At 52.7% G+C, this 27935-nt stretch overlaps 3 protein-coding genes across 11 annotated transcripts in view; 1 reads left to right on the plus strand and 2 right to left on the minus strand.

The window, feature by feature from the left end:
- The first annotated feature begins 43 nt into the window (after positions 1 to 43).
- ALG1 (ALG1 chitobiosyldiphosphodolichol beta-mannosyltransferase) lies at positions 44 to 11800 on the plus strand. 8 transcript variants are annotated; one of them, XM_029221502.1, is made up of 15 exons: positions 249 to 276; positions 646 to 715; positions 1206 to 1283; positions 1420 to 1523; positions 3342 to 3504; positions 4286 to 4382; positions 4979 to 5068; positions 5406 to 5516; positions 6266 to 6387; positions 6570 to 6608; positions 6930 to 6989; positions 7737 to 7847; positions 8977 to 9091; positions 9993 to 10068; positions 11181 to 11800. In XM_029221502.1, coding segments are annotated over exons 6-15 (858 nt in total). In that variant the 5' UTR covers positions 249 to 276; positions 646 to 715; positions 1206 to 1283; positions 1420 to 1523; positions 3342 to 3504; positions 4286 to 4380; the 3' UTR covers positions 11313 to 11800. The 8 variants fall into 8 exon arrangements, with proteins under 8 accessions (XP_029077329.1, XP_029077328.1, XP_029077335.1 ...); XM_029221495.1 differs by lacking the exon at positions 4286 to 4382 and having other exon boundaries at positions 69 to 276; positions 642 to 715; positions 3356 to 3504; XM_029221501.1 differs by having other exon boundaries at positions 3342 to 4382.
- A 230-nt stretch (positions 11801 to 12030) lies between these two features.
- Positions 12031 to 25245, minus strand: EEF2KMT (eukaryotic elongation factor 2 lysine methyltransferase). Of its 2 annotated transcripts, XM_029221504.1 has the most exons (8): positions 25132 to 25245; positions 23222 to 23284; positions 21243 to 21323; positions 20313 to 20414; positions 15784 to 15917; positions 15405 to 15700; positions 13988 to 14137; positions 12031 to 12260 (listed from the first exon to the last, which is right to left on the minus strand). In XM_029221504.1, the coding sequence occupies exons 1-8, from the start codon at positions 25225 to 25227 to the stop codon at positions 12160 to 12162; spliced, it is 1023 nt and encodes a 340-aa protein (XP_029077337.1). In that variant the 5' UTR covers positions 25228 to 25245; the 3' UTR covers positions 12031 to 12159. The 2 variants fall into 2 exon arrangements, with proteins under 2 accessions (XP_029077337.1, XP_029077338.1); XM_029221505.1 differs by lacking the exon at positions 12031 to 12260 and having other exon boundaries at positions 14010 to 14262.
- A 123-nt stretch (positions 25246 to 25368) lies between these two features.
- LOC114894311 (ectonucleotide pyrophosphatase/phosphodiesterase family member 7-like) overlaps positions 25369 to 27935 on the minus strand; it is a 44870-nt gene continuing 42303 nt past the window's right edge. Inside the window, 1 exon segment of the mRNA XM_029220847.1 lies at positions 25369 to 25524. Within this exon segment, the coding sequence (XP_029076680.1) occupies positions 25369 to 25524 (156 nt within the window).

Genomic DNA, 27935 nt, shown 5'->3' on the forward strand with positions numbered 1-27935 from the left:
GCTCGGTCTGCGGCTGCGGACAGCTGGCACAGCCGGCGGGAGCGCGGTCACGTGACGGTTGCCGGCCCGCCAAGATGGCGGCTTCCTGCGTGGTCCTGCTGGCGCTGGCCCTGACGCTGCTGCTGCTGGTGGCATGGAAGCGCTGGCGGTGGGGGCGCGCGGCCCGCCACGTGATTGTCGTGGTGCTGGGCGACGTGGGCCGCAGTCCCCGCATGCAGTATCACGCACTGTCGTTGGCCAAGTGCGGCTTCTCCGTGACCTTCTTGGGGTTCTGCAGTGAGTGCCCCGGGGGCCTGGGAGGGAGGCTGCTCTCTCAGCCTTTGACCCTCGGCTTTGACCGCCCCACGGGGGCCGAGGCGGGGACGCCCCGCTCCTCCGTCGGGCAGCTCTCCGAGGTTGGACGAGCCGGGTTGTGGCCTGGACAGCAGTTGCCAGGTTTCTGCCCAGCCTCTGCTGGGTGGGTCCCTGGGAACAGTCAGCATTAATCGAGCGCCTGTCATATGCCAGGACTGTGCTAAGCTAAATGAACTCAGTGCATAGTCTCACTTATTCCTAGTAAGTGGAAAGATGGACTGGAACCCGGGTGGATGTGACCCCAGGGCAAGTGCTGGTAAGCACATCTCTGAGGCTTCTTTTGTCAGGCAGTGTCTGAGAAGACAGGCGACTTGTCTCCTCTCCGTTCCTCACCCTCAGCGCAGAACTCTGCAGGCAGGAGGTATTTCATTTTCGCAGGATGTCCAGCGTTTTTCCCTCAGTGTGCGGGGGTAGGGGTGTCTGCTCCTCCATCTTCCCCCACTTTGACATCTTTAGAAGGTAGCTCTATCCCATATCAGGGGAAAAAAGGAATAGCACTGGTTGCCTCTAGTCCCTGTTTAGAGTCTGCTACCCCAGGGTGAGGGGCTGGAGTGAGACTTCCTAGGGGTCTCCCTATGGTGTGATAATTTCACCATCCAGGGAATCTAGGTCAGCTTGAGTGCCTACTATGTGCCAGGCATTGTGCTAAGTAAAAATGGATAAGATTCCAGCCCTCCCTCTGTGGGTGGTCTAGTGGAATCTGGACAAGAACTGGCCTCATTCTCTGTTCTGGCTACTGAGGAACAGAGAGGTTCCAAAACACTCTCCCCTATTCAGCCTGTGGGGCGGGGATCATCAGACTTTAAATTAGATTATCTTCTCCAGCACATTAAAAGGGACATTCTTTTCAGCCTCCAAACCCCACGATGAGCTCTTGCAGAGCGACAGAATTCAGATTGTGAGTCTGACAGAAGTTCAGAGACTTGCAGGTAGGAAGCAGTCAACTCCTGATATCTCTGAATCTGTGTGTGTGGGGGGGAGGGGAAGGCGGGGAGCGTGGGGTGGAGGGGATCTGCAAATTGCCAAGAACTCCTTTACTAGTGATGGCTGTTTTCTGACTTGCAGTTGGGCCCCATATTCTCCAGTATGGAGTCAAAGTTGTGTTTCAGGCAGTGCACTTGCTGTGGAAGTTGATGTGCAGGAAGCCAGCAGCTTACATCTTTCTCCAGGTACGTGTCAGCTCCACCTTCCGCTGTGAGAACCACTGTTTTAACAGTTTTCTTTACTTTCCAGTTTTAAAAAATGTACAGATTGGTAAATGCATATTCATATGTGTGTGTATAAACTTTTAAAAACATGAGTAGGAGCCTATGGTATGTGTCCATTCTGTTTATGGTACTCATCCCTTCTGTTTTTCAGTGTTTTACAGATAGTCTTATTTTGTACTTGTTACATATCTAAGTGTTTTACGTGCATTATCTCATTTAATTCTTCACAACAGTCCTGAGAAGTAGGTTCTTGTGTTACCTACACTTAGAGATGAGGGAACCTAGACCCAGAGAGGTTCTGTAAGTAACCCATTGTCACACAGCTAGGAAGTGCTGGAGTCAGGATTTGAACCAGGTTGTCACTCTAGTTCTGGAGTTCCACTCTTAGCCTCTTACCTTGACTGCTTTTTAACGTAGAGAAGCTCCTTCTTTTTTTTTTTTTTTTTTTTGCGGTACGCGGGTCTCTCACTGTTGTGGCCTCTCCCGTTGCGGAGCACAGGCTCCGGACGCACAGCCTCAGCAGCCATGGCTTACGGGCCTAGCCGCTCCGCGGCATGTGGGATCTTCCCGGACTGGGGCACGAACCCGTGTCCCGTGCATCGGCAGGCGGACTCTCAACCACTGCGCCACCAGGAAAGCCCTCCTTCTTTTAATTGACTGTATTGTATCCTGATATGAGATGTATCCTAATGTATTCATTTAGTCTCATCTTAATGAGCACTCAGATTCCTCCTGATTTTTTTTTTTTTTTTTAGCGGTACGCGGGTCTCTCACTGTTGTGGCCTCTCCCGTTGCGGAGCACAGGCTCCGGATGCGCACGCTCAGCGGCCATGGCTCATGGGCCCAGCCGCTCCGCGGCATGTGGGATCTTCCCGGACTGGGGCATGAACCCGTGTCCCCTGCATTGGCAGGCGGACTCTCAACCACTGCGCCACCAGGGAAGCCCTTCCTGAATTTTTTAACTTAAAAATTAAAAAAAAAAAATTAATTTATTTATATTTATTTATTTATTTTGGCTGCATTGGGTCTTCATTGCTGCTCATAGGCTTTCTCTAGTTGCGGTGAGCGGGGGCTACTCTTCGTTGCAGTGTGTGGGCCTCTCATCGCAGTGGCTTCTCTTGTTGTGGAGCATGGGCTCTATGGGCTCTAGAGCGCAGGCTCAGTAGTTGTGGCGCACGGGCTTAGTTGCTCCCTGGCATGTGGAATCTTCCCAGACCAGGGCTCGAACCCGTCTCCCCTGCATTGGCAGGTGGATTCTCAACCACTGCACCACAGGGAAGCCCTTTACTTTTAAATTGTATGGTGAAGAGTATCAGTGAACATATGTCTTTTGCATGGGTTCTGTTTCTTCCTTGGGATAAATTCCTAGGACGGGAAGTGGTTGGTCAGAGTCCATGCACTTTTAAAATGTTGTGATGTGTTACTGGATAGTCCTAGAGTAAGGTTGGGTCGATTTATCCCCCACCTAACAGGGAAGCCTCTTCCCCCCATCCTCACCACCACCAGGTATCATTAGGTGTTTTGGAGTTTCCATTCTGATAGGTGAAAAATGGTACCTCCTTATTCCATTTTTTGTTTCCTTGAATATCAGTGATCTTGGACTTATCAGGTTGGTCAATTTTCTTTTATGACTGTTTATACCTCTTGGTGAGGAAGAGGGTCTTTCTTCTGCTTATCGATTATCAAGAGCTCTGTAAAGATAATTGACTCTTTGCCACGTATGTTATTTTTACTTGGTTTATTCTTGACCATGGTCTGGTTTCCTTCTCTTCCTTCAAGTCTCTCTTTCCCAGAACCCTCCGGGCCTGCCCGCCATTGCCGTGTGCTGGTTTGCAGGCTGCCTTTGTGGGAGCAAGCTCGTCATTGACTGGCACAACTACGGCTACTCCATTATGGGTCTGGTGCACGGCCCCGGCCACCCCCTTGTTCTGCTGGCCAAGTGGTGAGAGTCTGGGATGAGGGTGCCGACATTGTCCCCAAACTGTGGTGGGAAGAAGGGCCGGTGCGGAGACCCGGGGAAGCTGATTCCTGTGTGCCCTGTGGGGGTGAGGGCAAGGCTGGGGAGTTGGACTGACGCTGGTGACAAGTGATAGAAACAGGCCTGAGCAAAGGAGGGCATTTGTTGGCCCATGAAACTGAAAAGTCCTGAGAAATGGCTGACTTTGAGCTCAAAAAAGGTGTCATCAGGACCCCTCTCATGTCTCTCCACACTTCCTCCTAGAGGTATTTCTCAGGCTCTGGAAGCCCCTCGCTCTCATCCCCACCCCACCAGGCTCAGTGGAGAGAGCAGGCCTGTGGTTGGCTCCTGCGCACCTGGCGTCCTCTGACCCCCTCTGAGCCTGGGGGGCTTCAGTACCCCGTTGTCTCAGGCTTGGGACAAATGCTCCACTGGAGAGCTGGGGTCCCAGATGAACCCGTACCAGATACCCAAATGGAAACTGGGGACTGCTGCTGGCAGACGGGGACGTGGGTCACAGTCTGCTGCAGGTGATGAGACAGGGGGAGGGAAGAGGGGCCTTGGGAGCAGGTTGGGCCTGGAGGAGGAAGCAGTGTTGTGTTCTGAGTCCGAGTTGTACCCTCTGCCTCGGTGTGGACTTGCAGCCTCAAGCCGTTGGCCGGCCGTGGCGCTTCCCCGATGGGTCATTCGCGGGTGGTGGTCGCAGCAGCAGTCGGTGAGCGCTTGCTGCATGCCGGGCCTCAGGCCAAGCCTTTATCCCATTCAGACTCCAGTGCTGCCCAGCAAGGTGTCCTGTGATCGCTGTCTTTTTACAAACCAGGAAACCGAGAGCCCTCATGTCCCTTGCCACACAGCTAATACATGTGAGCTCCAAAATTCCATCCCAGGCAGTCCAGCTCCAGAGCTTTCTCTGCATCCTGAGTGAGGAACAGGCCGTGGTACCTACACATGTGAAATAACCCTGTTCATTTCCAGTTCTTTTTCAGTCCTGCCCTGTCACCAGGGCTCAAGTCTCCGTTTGGAGCTAATCTGTTGATAACGCCTTTCTAGCATTTGCTAAACTCCCTTTGTAACCCATTGGGAGTGAGCCTCAGCCCCACAGCCTTTGCAGGGAATAGTGCAGTGTGGCTGAGATTTAATAACAAGATTTTATTGTATTTCTCCTTCATTTTATGGCAAGAGAGACTGGATTTTCCATTCTGTAGTGATATATGGTTTCTCTTGAAAGTAATTGTATTTAAGCTGAAAAGCAATCTGATTTAAAGAAAGGTGTGCGGGAGGTAATAGTACAGGTGGTAGAACTCTGTGCAAACACGGGGAAGGTGCCTCGCCAGTGACCTGATTTGGGAGATCCCAGCTCTGCGGCCTCTTCTGTATCAGAGGTGTTGAGTCCCATGGGGCTGGGGTGGTGGTTCCTGGCCCAGAGAGCTCTGGGCTGACCACTGATACGTCTTTTCAGGTATGAGACGCTCTGCGGACGCCTGTCCCACCTGAACCTGTGTGTGACTAATGCGATGCGGGAAGACCTGGCAGAGAACTGGGGCATCAAGTAGGGGCCTCGGGAAACGAGGGGTCCCTCCCAGCGCTGTTGACTCTCAGCTGCTGTGTCATGTTGCAAGGCACTGGGAGCTCTCAGGGTTCCGGGAGGCGGTTACTGGTTTGGGGAGGCTGAGGGAGGAGGAAGCTAGAGTTTCTTTCCCAGCCAGCCAGATGGTCCAGGAAGTGTTCATGTTAGAAATTCTCTCTGTGCTTCTCCAAGTAATTCTAAAGCTTATTGTTGAGACTTGGATACCTAAGCACCCTTCTTCTTCTGGATACTTCTGGGTCTTATGTTCCTTAGGCCTTTCTTTGCCCCTCCCTAGAGCCCCCCAATGATCTCATTGCAGAGCTGTGACTGTCTACGACAAGCCAGCATCTTTCTTTAAAGAGACGCCTTTGGACCTGCAACACCAGCTCTTTATGAAGCTGAGCCGCACCTACTCTGCATTCAGGGCCTGGTAAGTCTGCTGTCTTCAGCTTTCAGCTGCCTTGTTTTATGCTCGCTGCTGACCTGGAGATCTAATCCAGGGGATGGCAAACTATGGCTGCAGGCCTGCTGCCTGTTTCTGTAAATAAAGTTTTATTGGAACACAGCACGTTCATTCATTTACATGTTGTCCTTGGCTGGTTCCACACTACAAGAGCAGAGCTGGGCTTTGCAATGGAGACCGTATGGCTCCCCAAAGCCTACAGTGTTTACTCTTTGGCCCTTTAAGGAAGTGTTTGCCCTGTACTAGGCTGTGGGTGTCCTTACCCTCCTGCCAGTGGTTCCTGACCGCATGGCGGGGTCTGTGCACCTATGTGTTCTCTGGGCATCTCCCAGGGGTAAGGAGAGCCCTTCTGAGCGGCTCTCCATACAGCTGGTCTTTGTTCTTCTCAGTAACGTGGGGGCAGTTGGAGGGGTCACAGCGTCCTCATCTTAAGTCTAGGGGGTGATTAGAACAGTAAGCCCTGTGAAGGCAGGGGCTGAGTCGGCCTTGTCTGCCGTTGCGACCTCAGCACCTAGCAACACATAAATGCAGATAAGAGAGAAAGCAAGGTGCAGGTCTGTGCCCAAGGCCTTGGGCGGTAGGGCCACCTGGTGGCTCTGACGTGGCTGCACCCCAACAACTGGGAGCCTGCGGGCCTCACTCTGGTGGGAGAATGGCCGTTCTCGGGCCCAAGGGCCTGCTCTGTGGCAGCTCATGGGCTCTTTCTGCTCCTTCAGTTCAGAACCCTCGGACTCGGGCATGGAGAGGTCGGCCTTCACGGAGCGGGATGCCCAGAGTGGAACAGTGACCTGCCTTCCTGGGCGGCCGGCCCTTTTGGTCAGCAGCACGAGCTGGACAGGTCTCAGGACCCGCCCGGGCGCTTGGGGCTTGTATGAGCACCTGGCTGAGCCTGTGTTCTCGCCGCTGCCAGGCGTGCACCCCACATGTATTTGGGGCCTCGATGAGAAAAGGGAGCACATTGAGCTGGGTGGGGAGGCATCTAGAGACTGGCCCGTGACACTCGGTTCTCTTTTCCCGTAGAGGATGAAGACTTCTCCATCTTGTTGGCAGCATTAGAAAGTAGGTGTATGGCTGTGATCAGGAGCTGGGCTTGTCGGGGGCTGCTGAACTGCAGGATGCTCACCTGGCCTTGCGTGATGTCCTTGGCAGAGTGTTCCTGACCCCAGGGCCAGGGCCACTGGGTGGAGGTGGCAGGCGTGAGTCCCCTTTTGGGTCAGTGAGTGACCAGCCTAGCTCTGAATTGCCATCTCCAGGAGAAGGGATTGCATGGTTGGGAGCAGTGCTCCCTCCTCCTCTCCCTTCCCCCATCCCCTCGCATCAGCCCCTCACTCACCCGACTACATGATCTTGGTTATCATATATTTATTTTCCTAAACACAGAGTTCGAACAGCTGATCGACGATGGAGAAAGCCTCCCTCCTCTGGTCTGTGTTATAACAGGTACCCACCTGGGACCATCCCTGTTCCTGTATTAAATGGGGCAGTGGAGGCATGTCAGGCCTGTGATGTTTGTTGTCTCGTTAATTCTCACCCCTACTCAGTGATGTATGGTTTTCTACACCAGCTTGATGGGGACGCTGAGGCTCAGAAGGGATTCATGGCAGAGCATGGAGTCTAGATTTCAATCTCAGATAGCGTGACCTCAGAGATTCTGAGCTTTCTACTTCACAGTGGTTTCCACGTATCTTTTTTTTTAAAAATGAGAGTCTGCTGTCCAATGTCAAACTGTTTCCAAAGGAGCCGGGTGAAGAGAGAGAGGCAGAGGAGATTTGGTTGGAGGGGGAGGGTCCTCAGCCAGCTGCCTCACCTTGGACACTCCTCTCCTCCAGGCCCTTGGACGCACAGGGGCGGCAGGAGCCCACTGCTCATGCTGTGCCACCTGGGGATCTGGGCGGGGCACAGGGGCAGTCTGTGTGAGAAGCTGTATTGGTGGGCACTCTGGTGCCTGGCCAGAGTTTATCCTGGCTGTGTTCCCAGCCCAAGGCCTGCTGGGGGAATGGCCATGGCCTCAGCAGTCAAGGTGCACACCCCTTGGGGGTCGTTTCTGGAAGGGGTCTGGATAGGGGCCTGATTGGAGCTGCTGCCTGTGGGCCTTCCGCTCACGCCCTTGCAGGGGCTTCTCAGGCCTGGGGCTGGGGGACAGGGCCAGACGTGGGCCCAGTGCAGTGACTCCGTTTTCTCTGTAAGGCAAAGGGCCTCTGAAGGAGTATTACAGCCGCCTCATCTGCCAGAAGCATTTCCAGCACATCCAGGTCTGTACCCCATGGCTGGAGGCCGAGGACTACCCCTTGCTTCTAGGTAAGAGGCCTGCAGGGGGAGGGCTGGGGTTTATAAGGGAGTACCTGAGGGCAGGGGACAGAGTTTTTCTGAAGAGGGCCAGACAATGAATGTTTTACCAGGTTCTTTTGCATATTCTTTGTTTTTTTAACCCTTTAATGATTTCAAGCCATCGTCTGCTCAGGGGCCCTACACATGTAGGTCTCAGGCTGGGATGGGCCCTGGCTGGACTCTGGGAGAACGAGGCTGTTTCCTGGTGTGCCATCTCCTCCCTGCCTGTTTGCCAAGGTTACATCCGAGTGCTCTTGGCCTCCACGCCCTCCACTCACCCTGCACTTCCCTTGGGCAGAAGGGCTGGGCGGGGCTTGGGTTGGGGTCAATTCCCAAGTCTGGGAGGTACAGAGACCACGAGGTAAACAGTGTGGACTCTCCCAGTGTGAAGGGGCAGCCCTCCCTTCTTTTGCATTGTTGATCCCTCGGGGAGGGCTTATTGGCTGGGTGCCTATAGGTCTCAGCAGCCACTAAGCTGTCTCCGGAGTGGGAGGCGGGGAGCCTTTGTAGGCAGGAGCTCCAGCGGCACTGAGTGATGTACGGTTGCTTCCTTGGCTTTATATTCACAGCGACAGCTTGTTTTCTGTTGGGTCTGCTTTGGGTTCTTTTTCTAATTATTGTGATAAAATACACATAACAAAATTTGCCATTTTAACCATTTTTCCATTTTTAAGTGTATGCAATTGAGTGGCATTAATTACACTCACAGTGTTTTGCAGTCACCGCCACTGTCTCTTGCCAAAACATTTTCATCACCCCAAGCAGAAACTCAGAACCCATTAAGCAATCATTGCTGCGGCTTCTTTTAAAATACAGCGTGGTTAAGGAGAAAAAGGGGGTCAGTTTAAAGAAAAACATTGGTGACGGGCAGGTCATTTTCAGAAAGGGCCGAGAGGCCAGGAGCGGCAGGTGGGAAGCACCTCCGTGTCCCAGCCTCCTGCCAGGCTGCTCGGCCAACCCCAGGCAGTCGTACGTGGGGTTGGGGACTTTATCACCCCCTTTCCACTCCTCCCCGCAGGCCTCGGTCCACAGTCCTGCAGGATGTGTGGCCACCGGGCGCACAGCCAGAGCTGATGGCCCCCTCATCCTTGCCCTGCAGGGTCTGCGGACCTGGGCGTCTGCCTACACCGGTCCTCCAGTGGCCTGGACCTGCCCATGAAGGTGGTGGACATGTTCGGGTGCTGCCTGCCTGTGTGTGCCGTGAACTTCCAGTGGTAGGAGCAGAAACCCAGTCCTCCCAGGGTTAGGTTATCAAATCAGCAGCTTGGGGGGAACCAGCAGAATTGCCCGGGAAAGCTTCCTGGAGGGCTCCACCTCCCCATCTGTGCAGCTCTGCCACCCAGAGGGAGCAGGAGCCCTCTGGTCCCTGTGGGCGGGCTGGGCCCCACCAGACAGGGTGGCTTCCAGTTAGAGCTCGTGTTGAATACAAATTGGAGTCTTAAGTACTCTACTTGGGGGCTTGTGCTCACAGGGTGCAATGGTGGCTGGAATTGCCCGCACAGCTCACATGGACTTATTTCTCTCTCTGTCCCTTTAGTCTGAGCTCATGTAGTTGTGTTCGAATCAGTTGAATGAGTGTATTTCTGTCTCCGCTCTTCCTGGCAAAGATGGGCAGGAGAGGGCATTTGGAGACGGTAGTGTTAGAAAAGGTTCTAGAAACAGTGGCCCCACCATGAGCTGAGGAGCCAGCTTCTGAATGGGAAATCCAGGATGTTGGAGCCCGGGTTCAGATAGTGTTGGGATCAGCCCCCTGATCACCTCTGAGCCTGCCTCCAGCAGGGCTGCCTTTTACCTGGTTTCTCTGCTGTGGAATTAAGAAAAAAAAGGCAGAACTTACTAAGAACGTTCTCACTGAAGAGAGCATGTAGCACAAAAAGTCCACATACCCCTGTATTGTCCCTCCTTCCCCAAATTGGTTTGGATTTTTAATGTGGATCCTGCCAGGTCTTTTTTCTATTCAGATGCCAAATCTAAGAACAGGCTTCCTGAAACCAGACTGTTCCTGCCTCCAGCTTAGCCTGTGGGTGGGGTGGAATTGGGGGGGGAGCAGGTGGGCACCTTGGGTTCTGTATCTCCTCCAGGCAGCTCTCAGACCTCCCCTAATTCTCTCTGCAGCTTACACGAGCTTGTGAAACACGAGGAAAATGGCCTGGTCTTCGAGGACTCAGAGGAGCTGGCAGCTCAGCTGCAGGTAGCGTGTCTGCTCCCACACAGCGGCTTGCAGGGTTTTGGAGATTCCTTGTTCCTGCAGCTGGGTGGGTGGCCCTGGGCTGTGTATGGGTGAGCGAGCAGCGGTCTCAGAGGCTGGGCCCCATTGGGCCCCGGAGGGACAGGGCTCGCCCCACCTGCCGTCTGGGTTTATGGAGCTCACACCACACAATGATGCTAGAGCCAGGTGGACTGTGCCATTTAGGGGGTGATTGGATCTGAGAAGGGAGAGTGAGGAGCGAGGGAGCTTCCTGGACCGGCCTTATGAGATGGGTGGGCATCTTCAAAGGATACTTCTTTCTTACTACAAATTACAAAAAGTAACACGTCATCATTTTTGATCATTGAGACCAAGGGCAACAGACTTTGGAAAGGCTCAGGAAAAAAACATTTTAGACTTTGCCATAGTCTCTGTCAGAAATACTCAACCCTGTTGTAATGTGAAAGCATCCACAATCTGTGGATGAAGGGGTGTGGCTATGTTCCAATAAAACTTTATTTACAAAGACAGGCGGAGGGCTGCATGCAGCCCACAGGCTGGCGTCCGCAGACACCTTAGTTTAGCAGAGCTGGAAAGAACGCAGGCATCACCTAGTTCTCAGTACGTGGGCAGGACAGTGCTGGGTAGAGGCCAGCTCTTGGTGGAAGGAACAGCAGAGCATTGCAGAGGCAGAGGCGGGGGGCTGCCGGCAGAGCATGGGGTGTGGATGGTGAACACTGCAGCTTGGCTGTGCCATCAGGTCGGAGCAGAGCAGGAGATAGAGCATAGCTGGGCCATGAAGGCTCCCCTGTGCCTGGTGAGGGAGGGGGGCTTGCTGGGTCAGGGACATTGGGGTCAGAGCTGTTGAGAAGGGTTAGTTAGCCAGGCCTGGTGTGGAAGCTGGGCCAGAGCAGGCGTCCCGTTGGAGACCCCAGGACACTGGTGGTGGTTCTGGAAGTGCGGTGAAGGAGGGAGGGTTTTGGCAGAATGACTGGCCTGGCAGCTGGGCTTGGGGTGCAGCAGGAGCCTGGGCTGCTGGGAAGGAGGAGGGGTAGCTTGGGGTGGAAACTGGGGTGGGGGCAGGAAGCAGTGATGAGGTAGTTCTGGTCTTCTAGATGCTTTTCTCAAAGTTTCCTGATCCTGCTGGCAAACTGAACCAGTTCTGCAAGAACCTCCGGGAGTCAGAGCAGCTTCGATGGGATGAGAGCTGGAAGCGGACAGTGCTCCCTTTGATTACGGACACGTGACCCCTCGGGCCAACGACTGAAACTCCTGAGGTGTCCTGTGCTGGACATCATGGAGAGACCCTCAAGCTGACACCCCTCCTTACCTTTCATCTTTCTCCCCAGGAGCTGGCCCACACTCCCCTCCTCACAGCCGCCACTGCTGGCCAGTCCCTGCGCAAACTCTGTAGATCAGCGCCTCCTGGTGGATGGAAGCTGAAAGGCTGGCAGTGGGCACTGCCTGGGGAATGAAGTTACTTTTAATAATCAGGAGTTTTTGTTGACCAGGAAGCTGGCTCAGCCTGCTTTCATCTTTGGAGGCTCTGAATCCCTTCTCTCTTTTCTCTTCCTGTCTTATGAGTCTTTCTTTCCCCCAGTTTATGACTTTTCTGTTATTTGTGTCGTCTTGAACATCTCTGCATCCTTGTTTTTTCTCCTGGTGTCTGCCTTTCCCAGAATTGCTTGGTTGTGTCCCTAATATTTTGATTCCTGCCTTGAAAACAGACTTTGCAGCCCACCGCCCTGCAAGGGCAGTCAGATGTGCCACGTGTGCAGCGGGCTTGGCTCCGCGAGGGATTTGCATCCAGGTTGGGGGGAACATACTTGGTTTGTTTTTTTATTTGCGCGAATGAAATGCTTATCTCTGAGCCAAAAATTTCATTTCTGATTTATGGTGATTTTCTTAAGGACTAAGCCAGCTGGCAGAGAGGGGTCTACACGCTTGAACAGTTTATATTTTATTCGAACAGTCTGTGGTTCCCGATTCAGAATTTAACATTCTTCAAACATTCAAGTCCAGTGCAAGTTTTATCACATTCTTTCCAGAACAGTGATTTAATTTTCACATTATTCTTCAAAACCATTTATAAATCTACAGCATTAGCTTCAGAATTGCCATCTCCAAGTGCTCTTCATAGGGAAACAGTTTCTGGTCGTGACGAGGCACTTCTTCCCACAGGATTCCAGCCCGGCCTGGAGACAGAACATATGCGTCTCAGGATGTGGGGTTTGGAGATGGGACACCACCCTATCAGTGTGGGGCTTTGGGACAGGCCTGGGGGTGTGTGTGGGGGGTACAGACTACAGATTTCCAGGCCCCATCCAGACACCTGGAATCAGCCTCCAGGGGTGGGACCAGGAATCCCATTTGTAAGCAGCTCACAGCAGCCAGGTTTGCTGCGTCTGCCCACTGGGCCGTGTGCATCCCTGGAAAGTCATGGCCCCGTCTGGGTCCTCCATCCTGTTACCGGGCACAGCTCAGTAGGAGCTGAGGTTTGAACCCACGTCTGCCTGACAGCTCAGCCTGGTGCCTTCAGAGGCTGGACCTGTATCAGAGGGGCTCACGTCCTCTGTGTAAGCACAGATGTCTGACGCGCCCCTGGCAAGAATTGTTTTGTCATCAGTTTTTTAGGAATGAAAAATTAGTATTTATAAGAATGAAATACTAGACATACAGTATATTAAGTGTCATGATACTGCCGTCCGGGTATAACATGTTAATAATAATGTTAATTGGTGTGTATGGAGTTTCCCCATATGTGTATTAACATGACAGTTATTTTTTTAAAATAAAAATGAGCTTAAAAAATGAGTTTATACTGTATATGCTGTTTAGCACTCAGCTTTCTTAAAATACAGCGTGGATATTTTTTCACATAAGCATCTGAAGGACTTCGTTATTTCTCGAGGCCGAACACCCGCTGTCAGTGGGACACGCTGTACAGGGGTGGGCGCTGGTCCTCTCTGTCAGCAGAGGCAGCTGTGGGAGAGCTTTGTTTGGGGGGTGGGGGATTGGGGCAAGCACAGGGCTCTGCACTGCTGCCCAGTCATGTGTGGGAACCCCTGATCAGGCCTGGCTCGTGGTGAGGACTGCAGAGTGGGGGTCATGGGGTGGGGGGTGGAGAGTGGGAGCCAGCTGCCTGGCTTCAGTCCATGGGTGCCTGGGTGATTACTCAGCTGCCCTGCACCCCGGTGTTTTCACGGGTGGGACAGAGGATGGCAGCACCGCCCCCCCCCCACAGGTGCTAGAAGGGCTGACGCAGGTCAGGTCTGAGAACAGTGCCCGCCTGCAGCAGTGGCAACTCAGGCAGACCCCACCCCCTTCTCTAAGCATCCCTCACTCTTCCATTTACTGTGTGCTTGATCTAGTAACAGCAGCTGCCGTTTTCCCGAGCACACCCTTCGTGCCAGCCCTGTTCCACCCCCGAGGTGGATGTTTCTGCTGTACAATGAATGAAGACCTGGAGAGGGGTGGCCCAGCTCCACCTGGGACCCACCTCCAGAGCCTGCACCTGACTGCTGTGTGGCCAGAACTCATCTACCCTGATACCAGCTGGCATCCACCATCCTTTCCATTTTACAGGAAAGAAAACTGAGGCCTGAAGTCTCTGAAAACCTGCCCTAAACACACAGTAGGACTGCTGGTCTCAGACTTCTGAGATCACTGCGTCAGCCATCTCCTCCCCAGAGCACCAACTCCCTGGCCCTGGCTCCTCTGCTGACCTCCTGGGCAGAGGGTGGGGGGTCGTTGGCCCAGCACATTGTGGTCTGGGGCTTCCCGGCTTGTCTCCAGGGCCCCATTCTTTTACTTTCCTGATTTCTGCCTCCCTGGAGTCCTGTGTGTGGCCAGTGCAGTGGCCCTGCAGGCCTGGGTGGCAGCCCCTCAGAGTCAGCAGCCCGGCCAGGGGCCCGGGGCTCACCCAGCTCCGTGGTGAACAGCTGACATGTCTCCGGGTTGCGGATGGTGAAGGCAACGTAGGCGTCAGGAACCCGCTGGTCCTTCTGGCAGGCAGAGAGCTTCTGCAGGACCCCGACCAGGGAGAGGACAGTTTCTGGGCAATATAGCACATCTGCGATAGAACCCCCAGGTTACTGGAAGGGGCTCCTCCAGGACCCCAGGATAGAGGCCTCTGGGTTGTGCCGACATGGGCAGCAGGGTGAAGGCCTGGAAAGCAGCAGTTCTATTAGGTTCGTGCTGTTGGACGGTAAGAAAATTACGGGGGTAAAAAGAAAAACCCTTAGCAGAGAAAGCTGCTGAAAGACACTGCAACACATGAAAACACATGAAAAATATCCAGGACTCACTGGTGTTCCTTTAAAAGAAAAAATCAGTTCTCTGCCTATAGCCTGTTTAGAAGATGCTTAATGAAGCAAACTCTGACTGCCTCAGACTTCTTGTTTCCTTCCTGTGGGGGGCAAGCCCCCTCCCGCCCACCAGCTGGGCCTGCAGGGGTGAGCTGCTTAGCCTCTGTGCTCCAGCCGCTCTGGGCCTGGGTCTCAGGGCCACAGCCAGGCCAGAGCACAGTACCATCGGCCAGATGGGGCTGGGTGAGCGCCGTGGAGGGCACCGGTCCCTTTGGTGCCCACACCATATGCCCCTTCCCTCAAGGGTCCCATCCTTGCACCAGAGTGGGTGGTCCCTCCTTGTGGGACTTGTTTTGAGGACCTAGGACAGAGATACACAGGCAGAGCCTTCGGCCTCAGGGACACACAAGTGTGCACGGAGAAGGAAGCAGGTGCTGACAGAGGTGGGGGCACCCAGAGCTCCTTCCCCGACCCTCGGCCTGGCCCAGGGCATGCAGAGGAATCAGGATCATGCCGTTCTTTGTGGTCCTGAAAGGACAAGGCTGCTGTGGCCACTTCCGCCCCCATCTGAAGACAGGGGGTGTAGGTGGGGCCAGCTCGGCTCCCTTGCTTTGTGGGCCTGCTTTGGCCTATTCATTTAGGTTCTGGATGGCAACTGAGAGGCCTCCCTCAGGCTGCTGGAGAGGGACGTGAAGTCTGTCCGCTGGGTTGTGGCCTGGCTAAGACTGGTCACCCTAGTCTGGTGCCCTGGGGCCTGTTCTGTTCATCGCAGGCCTTGCTGGGAAGAGCTGGTTCCTTTATAGGATGGACGATTAGCGTGGCAGTAGGCATGGCCACTGTCTCAAATGGGAGGGCTGTGGCTTTAGGGCACCCAAGAGGCACGCTCTGTGCTTTGATGTCACCCTGGAGGCCCACACGACCCAAATCCCATCATTCCTCCCACCAGGCAGCACTCACTGTCCCCTTCCCAGCACTGAAAGGCAGGTGGAGCTTCAGGGAGGCCACACTCCAGTGGCCTAAGCTGGGCGGTACCTGCGGCAATGACGATGTCCGGCTGGAAGGCAGCAAGCTGAGGGACCGTCACAACGTCCCAGTCCACCCGGGCCACCGTCACCCTGGGGCTCTCTGCATCGGCGGTGTCGTGTTCTGGGTGCTGGGCCAGGGCGGCGACATTTGGCTCCAATGAGAGGCCGTTGAGAAGGACGTTCCCTTGGAGCTGCTCGAGGACATGGCTGTGACAGTCGCTGAAGACGTATGCTCTGGGCCGGCACATCTTGCAAATGGCCAGGCCCGTGAGGCCGGCTCCACTGCCAAGCTCTAAGACAGTCCTGCATGACAGGGAGAAGCGGCTGTGTCTGTGATCCCCCTGTGGCAAACCTCCCTGGTGCCCAGCCCTGCACCCCCAGGTCACCTGTGAGCAAAGCCCGCTGGGTTCTCCATGGCCCACTCCGCCAGGTAAAGTGCGGCATTCCACGTGACCAGGCCCGTGGTGCCGTGGGAAATGATGGCCGTGCTCTCGCAGAGTGTGATAGAGACCCCGGAGGGCTAGGCAGAAACAGGGAGAGAGAATTAATCCAGCAATCAGGGCAGGTGTGGATCACATAAGGAATTAGGATTTGAGTCTAAATGTGATGGGGAGCCACTGGCGGGTTCTGAGCAGGTGACACAACCCTCGTGAGCTCAACCTGTCAGTGGGGACAGAAGAGGGAAGCAACAGGGCACGTGGTAGACCCGAGGACAGTGACCCCAGAGCCCACCTAGGAGGGAACCTGCCTGCTCCGGTAGTGGGGGTGTGAGGGCCCCGAGGCAAGGCCTGAATGGCTACTCGAAACACTTAGAAATGTGTGACAATAACAGAAAACATCATTTCAGAAATAAAGGCTACTCAAAAAAGCATGAGCATAACAACAAACCAAAACATAAAAACAGATAAACCTTAAAGAGAAACAGGAAGTGAAAAGGAGCGAAATTTTAAAAATCAAAAAGAAATTAAGAGATTGTCATGGGTTCAATTGTTTCCCCCCAACATTCATATGCTGAAGTCCTAAGCCCCAGCAACTCAAAATGTGACCTTTTTGGAGATGAGTTCTTTTTTTCCTCTTTTATTGGCTGCACCGTGCAGCTTGCGGGATCTTAGTTCCCCCGACCAGGGATTGAACCCCTGCCTTTGGCAGTGAAAGCACGGAGTCCTAACCATTGGACCACCAGGGAATTCCTGAGGATGGGGTCTTTATAGAGGGAATCAAGTTAAAATACGGACATAAGGGGACCCTAATCCTATCTGACTGTGTCCTTATACGAATAGAACATTAGGACACACACGCGGGGAGAAGATGGCCATCTGCAGGCTGAGGAGAGGCCTGGAGCACATCATTTCCTCGCAGCCTCAGAAAGAAACAACTCTGTCGACACCTTGATTTTGCACTTATAGCTTCCAGAACTGTGAGATGATAAATTTCTGTTGTTTAAGCCACAAATTTTTAGGTACTTTTAATGAAACAAAAGCAAAGAACAAATACTAAAAATTATAATTCAAGAAAGCATTCCTGAGAAAACAAACAGATTTGAAATGAATATTGAAAGAGTATACACTGCACCTGAGGTCACTGACTCAGAACGATCACAACCTCGAGACGTAGTCTAATAGAATTACTGGACTTTAAAGAAAAAAATGCTTTGGCTATCTAAGAGAAAAGGGCATGTGACATAAAAGGGAAAGAAAATTAAATTATCATCAGGCTTTTGCACAATGATGCTTTATGCCAAAGAAAGTGGAGGAATATATTTAAGAGACTCAAGGAGAGAAGGTGTGAGTCAAGATTCAAGTAAAAATGGCTCAATCTGTTATCAACATGCAAGAAGTCCGGGAAGGTCCATCTGACGAGCCCTTCTTAAAGAACCTCCTAGAAAATGAACTTGAGACAACCAAAATGGCTACAGAGACATCAATATACGGACCAATACTGAAAAGTAAGAGACTACGGTATGTGCCTGAGGTCGGTAATGTTTCCACCCGTATCCCTGGACCCTGTGATTGTGCTGTGCTTCTTGGCAAAGGGACTCTGAAGATTCATTTAAGGTTACAGAACGTGACATGGGGAAATGATCCTGGATTATCCAAGTGGGCCCGATTTAATCATCAGGGCTGATGTTTGGGAGATGCAGAAGAAAAAGAGGCAGGAGGGATTTGAGGTGGTTGCTGGCTTTGGAATCAAGGGGCCATGAGTCAGGGGGACAGGGCGGCTCCTAGAAGCTAAGAACAATCCTGGGCCAAGAGCCAGGAAGGAAATGGAATCACATTCCTGCAGCTGCAGAAAACGCAATTGTGCCAATGACCTGAAGGGCCTGGAATGGTCCTCCCCTGGGGGCCCAGTCCTACAGATACCCTGATTTTAGCTCTGTGAGACTCAAAGAAGAGTAAGCAGCTGAGCCCAGCAGACTTCTGACCTACAGAACTGGAAGACAGCACATTTATGTTGCTTTGAGCTGCTTAGTTTGTGGTAATACTATGTAACGGCTCTATGATGTCTATGTAGGGAGAATGAGGGTGGCACATATAAAAATTTATGCTGTTTTCAGTAACCACGGTTGGTGTGAGGGATTAGTGCTGTTGTTCTGAGATCGCTGCACGCACGAATAATATGGGATAAGCCAAAGGCAGTTGGGGGATATCCTAACATCATCCCCATGCTCTTGAGAACCAAAATTTCCAGAGCAGAAGAAAGGAGATAGGGATCCAATGCAGAAGAGGCTGAGTGAAAACCCTTCTGATCCTGTATCAGAAACATCAATATGGACTCATGAGGTATTTTCTCTTAAAAAGTATGGATATGTATCTCCACCCATATCCTAGCTCTGTCCACGGAAAGGCCTAGACAGCAGCAATGATCATCCCTAATGCCCAGACTGTGGTCTCTAAATATCATTTCCCACTAAAAGAAACTAGGGCTTCTTGAAGACATGGCTGATTCCAGGTCTGGGGCAGGAAACATACAAGATGAGTCTGGAAAAGCTTGACATAAACTAAAGTAAGAAAACTATGAGGTGATGTCAAAGGACTCAGAAGCCTATTTGAGGGGACTTCCCTGGTGGCGCAATGGTTAAGAATCTGCCTGCCAGTGCAGGGGATACGGGTTTGAGCCGTGGTCCGGGAAGATCCCACATGCCGTGGAGCAACTAAGCGCGTGCGCCACAACTACTGAGCCTGCGCTCTAGAGCCCGCAAGCCACAGCTACTGAGCCCGCGTGCCACAACTACTGAAGCCTGTGCACCTAGAGCCCGTGCTCCACAACAAGAGAAGCCACTGCAATGAGAAGCCTGCGCACTGCAATGAAGAGTAGCCCCCGCTCGCCACAACTACAGAAAGCCCATGCATAGCAGTGAAGACCCAATGCAGCCAAAAATAAATAAAATAAAATTACTTAAAAAAAAAAGAAGTCTATTTGAAGTGACTCAAAATAGCACATTTTGAGCTTCAGTAACGATGCGATTTGCAATGGTTTGAACCCCTACTGGGAATGACAGGAAACCAATTCACTATCTTGAAAAGGAAAGAAGTCTGTATTCTGCCTTTCCTCTACTAGCTGTACCAGTAGGTAACCAAATACGGATGAAAGGAGGCATTTCCTTATAAAATTTCTCCAGCTAATGAATGAAAACAAAATGATAGAAAAATCACTGGGACTTCCCTGGTTGCGCAGTGGTTAGGAATCTGCCTGCCAATGCAGGGGACACGGGTTCGAGCCCTGGTCCGGGAAGATCCCACATGCCATGGAGCAACTAAGACTGTGTGCCACAACTACTGAGTCCACGTGCCACAACTACTGAAGCCCGTGTGCCTAGAGCCTGTGCTCCGCAACAAGAGAAGCCACCGCAATGAGAAGACCGCGCACCGCAACGAAGAGTAGCCCCTGCTCACTGCAACTAGAGAAAAGCCCGTGAGCAGCAACGAAGACCCAACACAGCCATAAATAAACAAATAAATAAATAAATAAGAAAAATCACCTTTTTGCATCCTTCAATGAATTAATGAGTCTAAGCTTTAAGCACCCACAAGTGCTACCATGAAGAGGATAAAAAAGAGATGACGTGACTTCTAGGACCCAGGCTGTTTTCTTGCCAAAGGGGTCAAACAGACAAGAGTCTGAGTGGGCCTTTGAATCCAGCCGCCAATTTTTGGGGAACAGAGGACAGAGGAACAAGCTGAACAGCACCATGTGTGTGCGACAAAAAGCCAGCTTGTGGAAAGCTGTCCAGGCCAAATTGCCAGGAAGAGCTGGGGGGACCTGTGGATGAAGGGAAATTTTGAGCCAGGCCTAGTTAATGGGCAAGACTATGTCCAGAGGTGCACATGGCAGTGGTACGACCTCAGTGATTACTCTGAAAGAGAGGGAGGGCTGGGATGGGTCAAATGAGGGCTTTGTGGGCTGGCTGCCCAAGTCCTTGGCTAGATTGGCAGTTACCATGGTGGCCACCTTGCAACAATTCGATAATCTAATTCTTTTGCATGGTTTTCTGTATCTTTGTTTTACAATAAAAGGTTAAAGAAAACAAAAACTGTTGTGTGTAGAATGGACTTCTGTGGGGTAAGAAGCCAGGTGACCAGTGAGAAGGCCAAGCACCGGGTCAGCCTGGTGATGGTGGCAGTGGACAGTGGGGAGAGACTGCTGTCCTGTAACAACCATCCATCAAATATTTATTGAGGTCTGAGCGCCAGATCGCTGCTGTGCAATTCATGTGTGTTACCTAATTTAACGCCAGTTACCCCGTAAGACAGGTGTTATTTGTTGAAGTGCTTGGTTTACAGGTGGGGAAACTGAGGCTCAGGAAGGTTAACTGACCTCGTCTAAGACTACAGAGCTGGAGTCAGGATTGAAGCCACATGAGGCTGACTGGAGCCTGAATCAACTGTGTGTGTGGAGGAGGGCGCATGTCTCCTACCAGCAGGTAGCTCCGGTGGCACTGGGTGGGCTCCTCGGCCGTCAGGACCTCCGCCAACGCCTCGTACAGCTCGTCCAAAGGCTCCGTGTGGATAGCCTCGTGCTGGGGGCGGGCAGGGCGAGAGCTTCAGCAAGAGGATTAAGTTGACCCTCGTGAATCAAACCAAGGTTCCACCTGCTTGCTTTTCTTTTTCTTGTGGTACGCGGGCCTCTCACTGCTGTGGCCTCTCCCGTTGTGGAGCACAGGCTCTGGACGCACAGGCCCAGCAGCCATGGCCCACGGGCCCAGCTGCTCCGCGGCATGTGGGATCTTCCCGGACCGGGGCACGAACCCATGTTCCCTGCATCGGCAGGCAAACTCTCAACCACTGCACCACCAGGGAAGCCCCCACCTGTTTGCTTTTACTATGACTTGTAAAAATGGCTGGAGGATTTTCACCAAATTTGGAGGGGAGACTTGGGATGTGATTGACTTAATACAGATCACTTGGTGGGGGGACCTGGGGGACCTCAAAGAGAGGTGTAGAGAGGGTGAGGGTGAGGTGTAGTGTAGGGCAGGAGAAATGGGATATGTGAGAGCTGGCAGGACAGAAGGAGAAGGTGGCATTTCCCACACTCAGGGGTTCCTGGTAGTAGTGGGAAGGTTCCATGGGGGACCAGGACCACAGAGGAGATGCAGCCACTGCTGGAGACCCCTCAAAGCACAGAGGAAGTACCCTGGCCCCTCCTTTCCTCTCCCCCTCCATGGCTTCTCATTGGTGGAACTCAGCTGGGAGCAGTTGCCCAGGGAGCCCCCTGCTATACGGGGATCTGTAGAGCAGGCAAAGAGTATGGGATGGATCTGGGCTCCAACAGGCAAAGCCCACGTTTGGAGAGCCAGCCAAGTCCTAGATGCTGCCTGGTTACCAGATGGACAGTGCCCATCACTGACCTTTCTGATGAGCTCTGAGAGAAAACTCCAGGCATACTTCACTGACGGTGGATGCTTCATGCACAGAGGATGCTTCACGGTCTGTGACGAGGAACACAGTGTGGGTTGCTGGAGAGACTCCGCCTTAAGTCTCCCATGAGCTTCAAGTGAATACAGGGCAAACCCCAGTTATCCGATTCCTGGAATTCTGGCCCTGGGTGACCCTTATGCATCTGAAAGAGTTTAAGATATAAGCCCTTTCCTAAAAATATTTCTCCACTACAGTGGCACAGACCATGGCAGTGTTTCTAATGCCCTTTCTGGGCAGGAATATAGGGCATACGGACTCAGGCTAACACCCTGCTGTAGACTGAATATTTGTGTCCTACTCTACATTCACATGTTGACTCTAACACCCACTGAGATGATATCAGGAGGTGGGGCCTTTGGGGCATGATTAGGTTATGAGGGTAAAGCCCCCATAAATGGGATTAGTGTCCTTATAAAAGAGACCCCAGAGAGCTCCCTTGCCCCTTCTGTCTTCTGAGGACATAGCCAAGAAGACAGCATCTTTGGACCAGGAAGTGGGACCACACAACACACTGAATCTCCTGGCACCTTGATCTTGGACTTCACAGCCTCCAGAACTGTGAGAAATAAATTCCTGTTGTTCACAAGCCACCCAGTCTGTGGGGTTCTGTTATAGCAGGACTAAGACATGCCCCTTCCCAGAGCAGCCAGCAGGAACTAGAGTTTGTAGTGAGGACAAATGTGGGACTGTCTGGCTCCATGGAAGGGGTGAGAACTCCAAATGGTATGACAAGGCAGATTCAGCACCTGCCCTCCTGGAGATCACACCCCCGGGTGGGGTGCTGCGCTGACCAGGACAGAGGAAGGTGGGGACTCTGCCTGGGATGTAGTGGAGAGGGACGGGGGCTCTGAGGGCAATACTTCGGCTGAAGCTGAGAGAAGCAGAGAGCAGGGGAATGAGTTCCAGGCAGCTGGGTAGCTTGTGCAGGCCCCCACCTGGCATTTTGGGAGGGAGGGCAGGGGACGGGAACAGTGAGAGTAGGGCCTGTGTCACATGGGACCTGCTGGCCGGAGGGACGTGATTTTACTCAAGGGCAACAAAATGCCCACACAACTCTTCAGGGGCTTGGCGGGTGTTAGGTTTTACCCTTGGGGTGAAAAATCAGAGCAGACTGCATGACAATGGCCTCAGAGAGGTCTGAGCTCACAGTCCTGAACTGCTGGATCTCCTGGGAATCTTCCCTAGCTTGGCTGCATCTTCTCGACACGGTGGTCAGATGGATACTCTTGGTTCACCCTCCAGACAGGAATTCTGACCCTGGGCTCTTTGGACAGGACCAGTGGTTGGAGGGGTGTGTATGATTCCCATGTATTTGTACACAAAATGTACTCTTCTGGAGCATTTTTTCCTTGGGGTAGTGTCAACACCTTTGGGTTTTCAGAAGGATTCATGGCCCGTAAGAGGGTAGAGAGCCCGGATGCACTGTGATGTACACCTGACCCACATGGCCAGGGGCAGGCAGAGTGGGACAGGCCGGGCAGAGTGGTGGTCCCTCCTCTACCCGCACCCAGATGCACCTTAGAGTCCAAACCCCACCTACAAAAAGCAGGGGCCCATCCACAACTAGAAAAGACACACGGGTGGGCAAGACTTGCCTGCTTCTTTTCCCCTTAAACGTTAAAAAAAAAAAAGTCTCCGAGCAGCTAGCAAATGCTAGAAGATGTTCCTACAGCTGTCATCTCCATTTTCTCTGTGGACGGTTTAAAAAAACATCCCCCAGGTTCCCTCTTCTCATGCAGCTTGTTGTATATTCTGATGTCTTTATCTAAGAAAACAAAAGAGCCGGAGCTGTCTGAGGTGCTCACACCCAGATGCAGCGTCTTTCTTTTTAAAGGATACATGTGCACCTGTTACGTCTTCATGGGCAAATCAGGCCACTGATGCGTTCCAGTGATTCTGTGATTCTTACCTTCTGCAAAATATCCAGCAGCAGCTCAGGACCTGATGAGTCCCTTAATTTCTCTTCTAGGCTCTATTCAAAGAGAGAGGGGGAAGAGAAAGAAATCTCAAGGGCATTATCACAGGAACATTAAACATGCAATGGGACATGTTGGCAAAGTGCTAAGTGATCTCTCCCCAGGGACCTGGGGCCAAATGATGTGGAAGGCACAGGCAGCTGAAAGCCTGACCTTGAGAAGTTCCGGGTTACACCTGGATGAGTCAGAGAAAGAACATCAGAAGACAGACTCTTGGTTTGCATTAGCCCTGGCAGCTTAGCCTTGCCTGGGTCACAGACCAGCTCTGTGGCTGAATTGGAATTACAGGGGGAGCCACAGCATTAACACCTGGTGGGCAACCTGAAACCTTTCCACGGCAGGATGGCTGCTTCACTGTTCAGGTCCCGGCTCCTGTCACCTCCTTGGAAGGCCTTCCCAACTCTCCTAAATTGATGCATTTCCCTGTTTTATTGACTTTCCAGCCACCATCATCTCCCCGTGTTTTCTTGCTTATTCATTTACTTGTTTATTCTCTGGCTCTCCCATCTAATCAGGGCTTTGTCTGTATTCTGCTGATACTGGTGCCTGGCTTGTGGAAGGCATCCTGTAAACATTCGTTGACAGAATAAAAAGTACTAGCTAACACATATTCATGTAATCCTGACAACAGCCCTATGAGGGTAAGTATCATTATACCCCCATTTTACTAATATGAAGGCACAGAGAGACGAAGTCACTTGCCCAAGGTCACACAGCTTGTGTGGGGTGGGGCAGGGCCAGAATTCAAAGCAGGTTGTCTGTCTCCCAGGTCTGAGTGCTCCAATGCTGCTGTCAACTTCTTTTCTAGTCAAACCAATGGTTAGAATAGTTCTCACCACATGGGTGCTGTGGGTGAGCCTAAGTGAGCACTTAGTATGGGACTGGTGCAGAGTAAGCACTCACTCATGAACAATTATAGTCGATATGAATTGGGCCCAATGGATGCTGTCATGAAGGTTTAAATTTGGGGTTAAAAAATGTACACATTCCTTTCTGACGGGAAATGATCTCCCAGAATGCTAAATGGTTTATGTCAATGAAACACAAATGACTAACCTCCACTCTTAAGATGGGGCAGACCTGGGGAGGAATATATGTTCAAACTGAGTCATCCCAGTGGGTTCACCGCACTTGAATTATGGATTATAAAGGACGCAGCGTCATTAGAGCCCTGGACTTGGCAGAAAGAAGCTGCTGCCTCGGCCATGCGCCTCTGTGTGAATGGCAGGTCCCCAGGGCAGGGAAGTGAGCTCTTTCGTCTCTTTCCTGGATTGTTTTGTACCTCCCTGTCTCTTCCATCAGCTGCCTCTGAGAGGGCTTTGTCCAATGCTGCTGACACAGATGAGAACACCCAGGCCCGAGGGGTCTGTGACCTGGTCGCTGAGTTCAACGCAGCGTGGTCTCCCGCTGCCCTGAGGACGTGGGCTGTTTAAATGAGCAGCAGCAGCTGTTACCCAATGGCCAGGATAATAACTGGCTAAAAAAAGTCACAAACTGTCCATGACCCTAAAAACCCAGCGAAAAAAGGAGTTGGGAGGAAACCCCGCATTCCTTCAATTCGTGGGACTCGGTCTGCAGAGACAGCGGAGGGCGGGAAGGGCCCAGGGGAGGACGGAGCTGGGGGCTGAGCGCAGGGTGGGCCCAAGGGTGCTGGGGTGGACCTCCTGCTCCCCGCCGCCAGCCCGCGCTGGCCCCAGCGATGCCCGGGGAACCGGACGTGATGCCGGGGCCCGCGAGGGAGCAGAGGCCGCCGCGTGGCGGGGCGAGCAGGGGTGAGGCCGGAGCCCCGCTCCACCGCGACCCCGGCGCCCCCCATCCGCCTTCCGCGCTCCCCACCGCCCACCTGCCAGGGGAAAGAGCTCAGGGCGCGCGCCGCCAAGAAGCGGCGCTCGAAACTTTGCAGCAGGACCGCAGCCTCAGCGTTCTCCTTAGGCGCCATGGCGGGGCGGGGACTGCCCACGGCGTTGCCCGAGAGAAGGGGGGAGCGGGGCTGCGCCGGGAGGCGGCCCGTGGCAACGCGCGAAGCCGGGGTGGGGCTTGGGGCGGGGCCAGGCGCCGCTTGGATCCTGGGAGGCGGGGCTTAGGTAGGGAGCCGGGGTTCAGCAGGCGGTGCCAGCCGGAGGTGAGTGCGGAGGTGGGGTGGGGGTGGGTCGAGGCGTTGCAGGGGTCCTAGGAGGCGGGACTTGGGAAAATTGGAGGCGGGCCCTGAAGGCGGGCTCTGGGGCAGATTTGGGGCCTGGGAGGCGGGACCAGGGTCGGAAGGGGCGGGGCCAGGGTTTCGGTGGGGGCGGAGTCAGGGTTTGGCGCCAGGTTCCGCTGGGCGGGGCGGCGAGAGCTCCCAGTCAGGCCAAGGGCCGGGTAACCATTCTCGCTCTTCCAGCGCCTTCTCGAGGGTCTTTTTTGGCAGGAGCCCTCTGGGCAGACGCGTCGTCCCTTGGGCTTAATCCTAGCCCTCCCCCAACCCCTCTGGGACTGCGCCCTCAAGCTCAGCCTCGGGTGCGGGCGTCTCTTCAGGTCTGTGGGCCGGTGGGCTCAGACTTTCGCAGACTTTTCTCGCCTTGGTAAAAGGCACCGAGGCAAAGGTGTTGGTTGGCAAACTGCCGCGTACACGGGGGCAAGGAGAGACCGAAGAAAGCAGCAGGCCCCTCCAGGTTGGTAGGTGGCAGTTTTAATAAGTGAGGGAACTTACGAGGCATGTCGTGGGCACCTCAAGGAGAATAGATCGGTGGGTCGGTGGTCCTAACCAGTCTTAACCAGCTTGAACTAGAGACAGCTGATTCCAAGTTCCTGGAAAACAACTTGGGCAAACATCTTATTGTTTAGGCTACATCTTATTGTTTAGGCTACGTCTTATTGTTTAGGCTTAGAGGACCTGCCAGTCTTTTATAGCAAAAACTAAAGCGAGCTTGAGCGGTGAAGGCAGGCTACAGGTGTGATGGATTTAACAATGATTACCCTCGATTTCATTGACCTCTCAATGACGTCCTGCCTCTCCACACCCTCCTGCCAGAATCTTAACAGTTTATAGCGAAGCCTTAACGGAGTCCAGTCAGTACACAGTCCAGTATCTCCACAGAACATTGCTCTCTCAAGCCTGTTTTTTTTCTTCTTTCTTTTTGGCCGAGCTGTGCGGCATGCAGGATCTTAGTTCCCCCACCAGGGATTGAACCCAGGGCCCAGCAGTGAAAGAGCCAAGCCCTAACCACTGGACTGCCAGGGAATTCCCTAGGCTGCATTCTTGAAACAGCTTCTGTTGTGGGAACAGGGGGCAGAATGTACTTCTGAGGGCGTGGTGGGGTGAGGAGACCCTGGTTGACCGGGACCGGCGGTCACCTTGTTACCCAACAGGTTCGTTTGCCAGAGGCGCAGCAAGCCAGACGCTGAGGCGCCGACGTTTGCAGCAGAGAAAGGGTTTATTCACAAGGTAGCCGCATGAGGAGACGAGAAAACAAATCTCAAACCTGCTTCCCTGTGGGTGAGGGGCTGGCGTATTTATGGGCTAAAGAAGCAGGGTAGTCTAGGACGTGGAGGGCGTGGGGTAAGGCGATTGTAAATAGGAAAAATGTGAGGTAATGGTCGTTTCACGCAGGTGCAAATGAGCTACAGGCATCTTCATGGGACGCTTGTCCAGAAAATGGTTAGCAGGTTCTGAGGGTGGGGTTTTTGGCCCTCTGACGTCAGAAGGTCAACGAACGGCCACTCGCGCATGCCCAGTTGGAGGGTCGGTGGTCCTAACCAGTCTTAACCAGCTTGAACTAGCGACAGCTGATTCTAAGTTCCTGGAAAACAACTCGGGCAAACATCTTATTGTTTAGGCTATATCTTATTGTTTAGGCTACGTCTTATTGTTTAGGCTTAGAGGACTTGCCAGTCTTTTATAGCAAAAACTAAAGCGAGCTTGAGCGATAAAGGCAGGCTGCAGGTGTGATGGATTTAACAATGATTACCCTCGATTTCATTGACCTCTCAATGACGTCTTCCAACACAAGGTAGGAGCCCCTGATCCCCCAGCCCCAGACCCCAGTTAGGGTCTGTTTCTAACCCATAGAGTCTTTCGTTCACCAAATACTTATTAAGCGCCAACCATGTGCCTGGCACTATCAGGCATTGAGGATGCAACAGTGAGAAGAACCCGAGTGGTTCCTCCTCTCCAGGGGTTCAGGGTCTCGTGCGGGAAGTAGGTATTGAACTAATTATCACACAAACAAATAAAGAAGTACAATGGCAATATGTACCACGCCGGTGAGCACATGGAACTATGAGGGCTTAGAGTAGTAGCTTTGACTTTGCAGGGAAAGGAATCCGGAAGAAGAGTAAGAGTGGTACAGAGGTGGGGATGGGAAGAAAAGAAAAAAATTACTTTCATTTGACCTTATTATGTCTTGAGTGAAAAGCAGAACAGTGAAAGGCACTGGTGCTGCCTCTGGAGTTTGAACTGTGTTCAAAGTCTAATACATTTACCTTCACAAATCTCTCATAAAACTCCATTTGGAAGTGTCTTGGGAGCTAATTTGTTAAATGTGCTTGCACAAGGTAGATGAGGGGGACAGATGAAATCTTATTACCCCTTTCAGATGAGAAACACTTGAGCCCTGCTCAGCTATGAGAACGAGAGAGGAGAATTAATTCTAATTGAATGCATTTATT

This window comes from Monodon monoceros, unplaced genomic scaffold, assembly GCF_005190385.1.
Source record: "Monodon monoceros isolate NGI ecotype Baffin Bay Population unplaced genomic scaffold, NGI_Narwhal_1 Super_Scaffold_13, whole genome shotgun sequence".
Lineage (NCBI taxonomy): Eukaryota > Metazoa > Chordata > Mammalia > Artiodactyla > Monodontidae > Monodon > Monodon monoceros.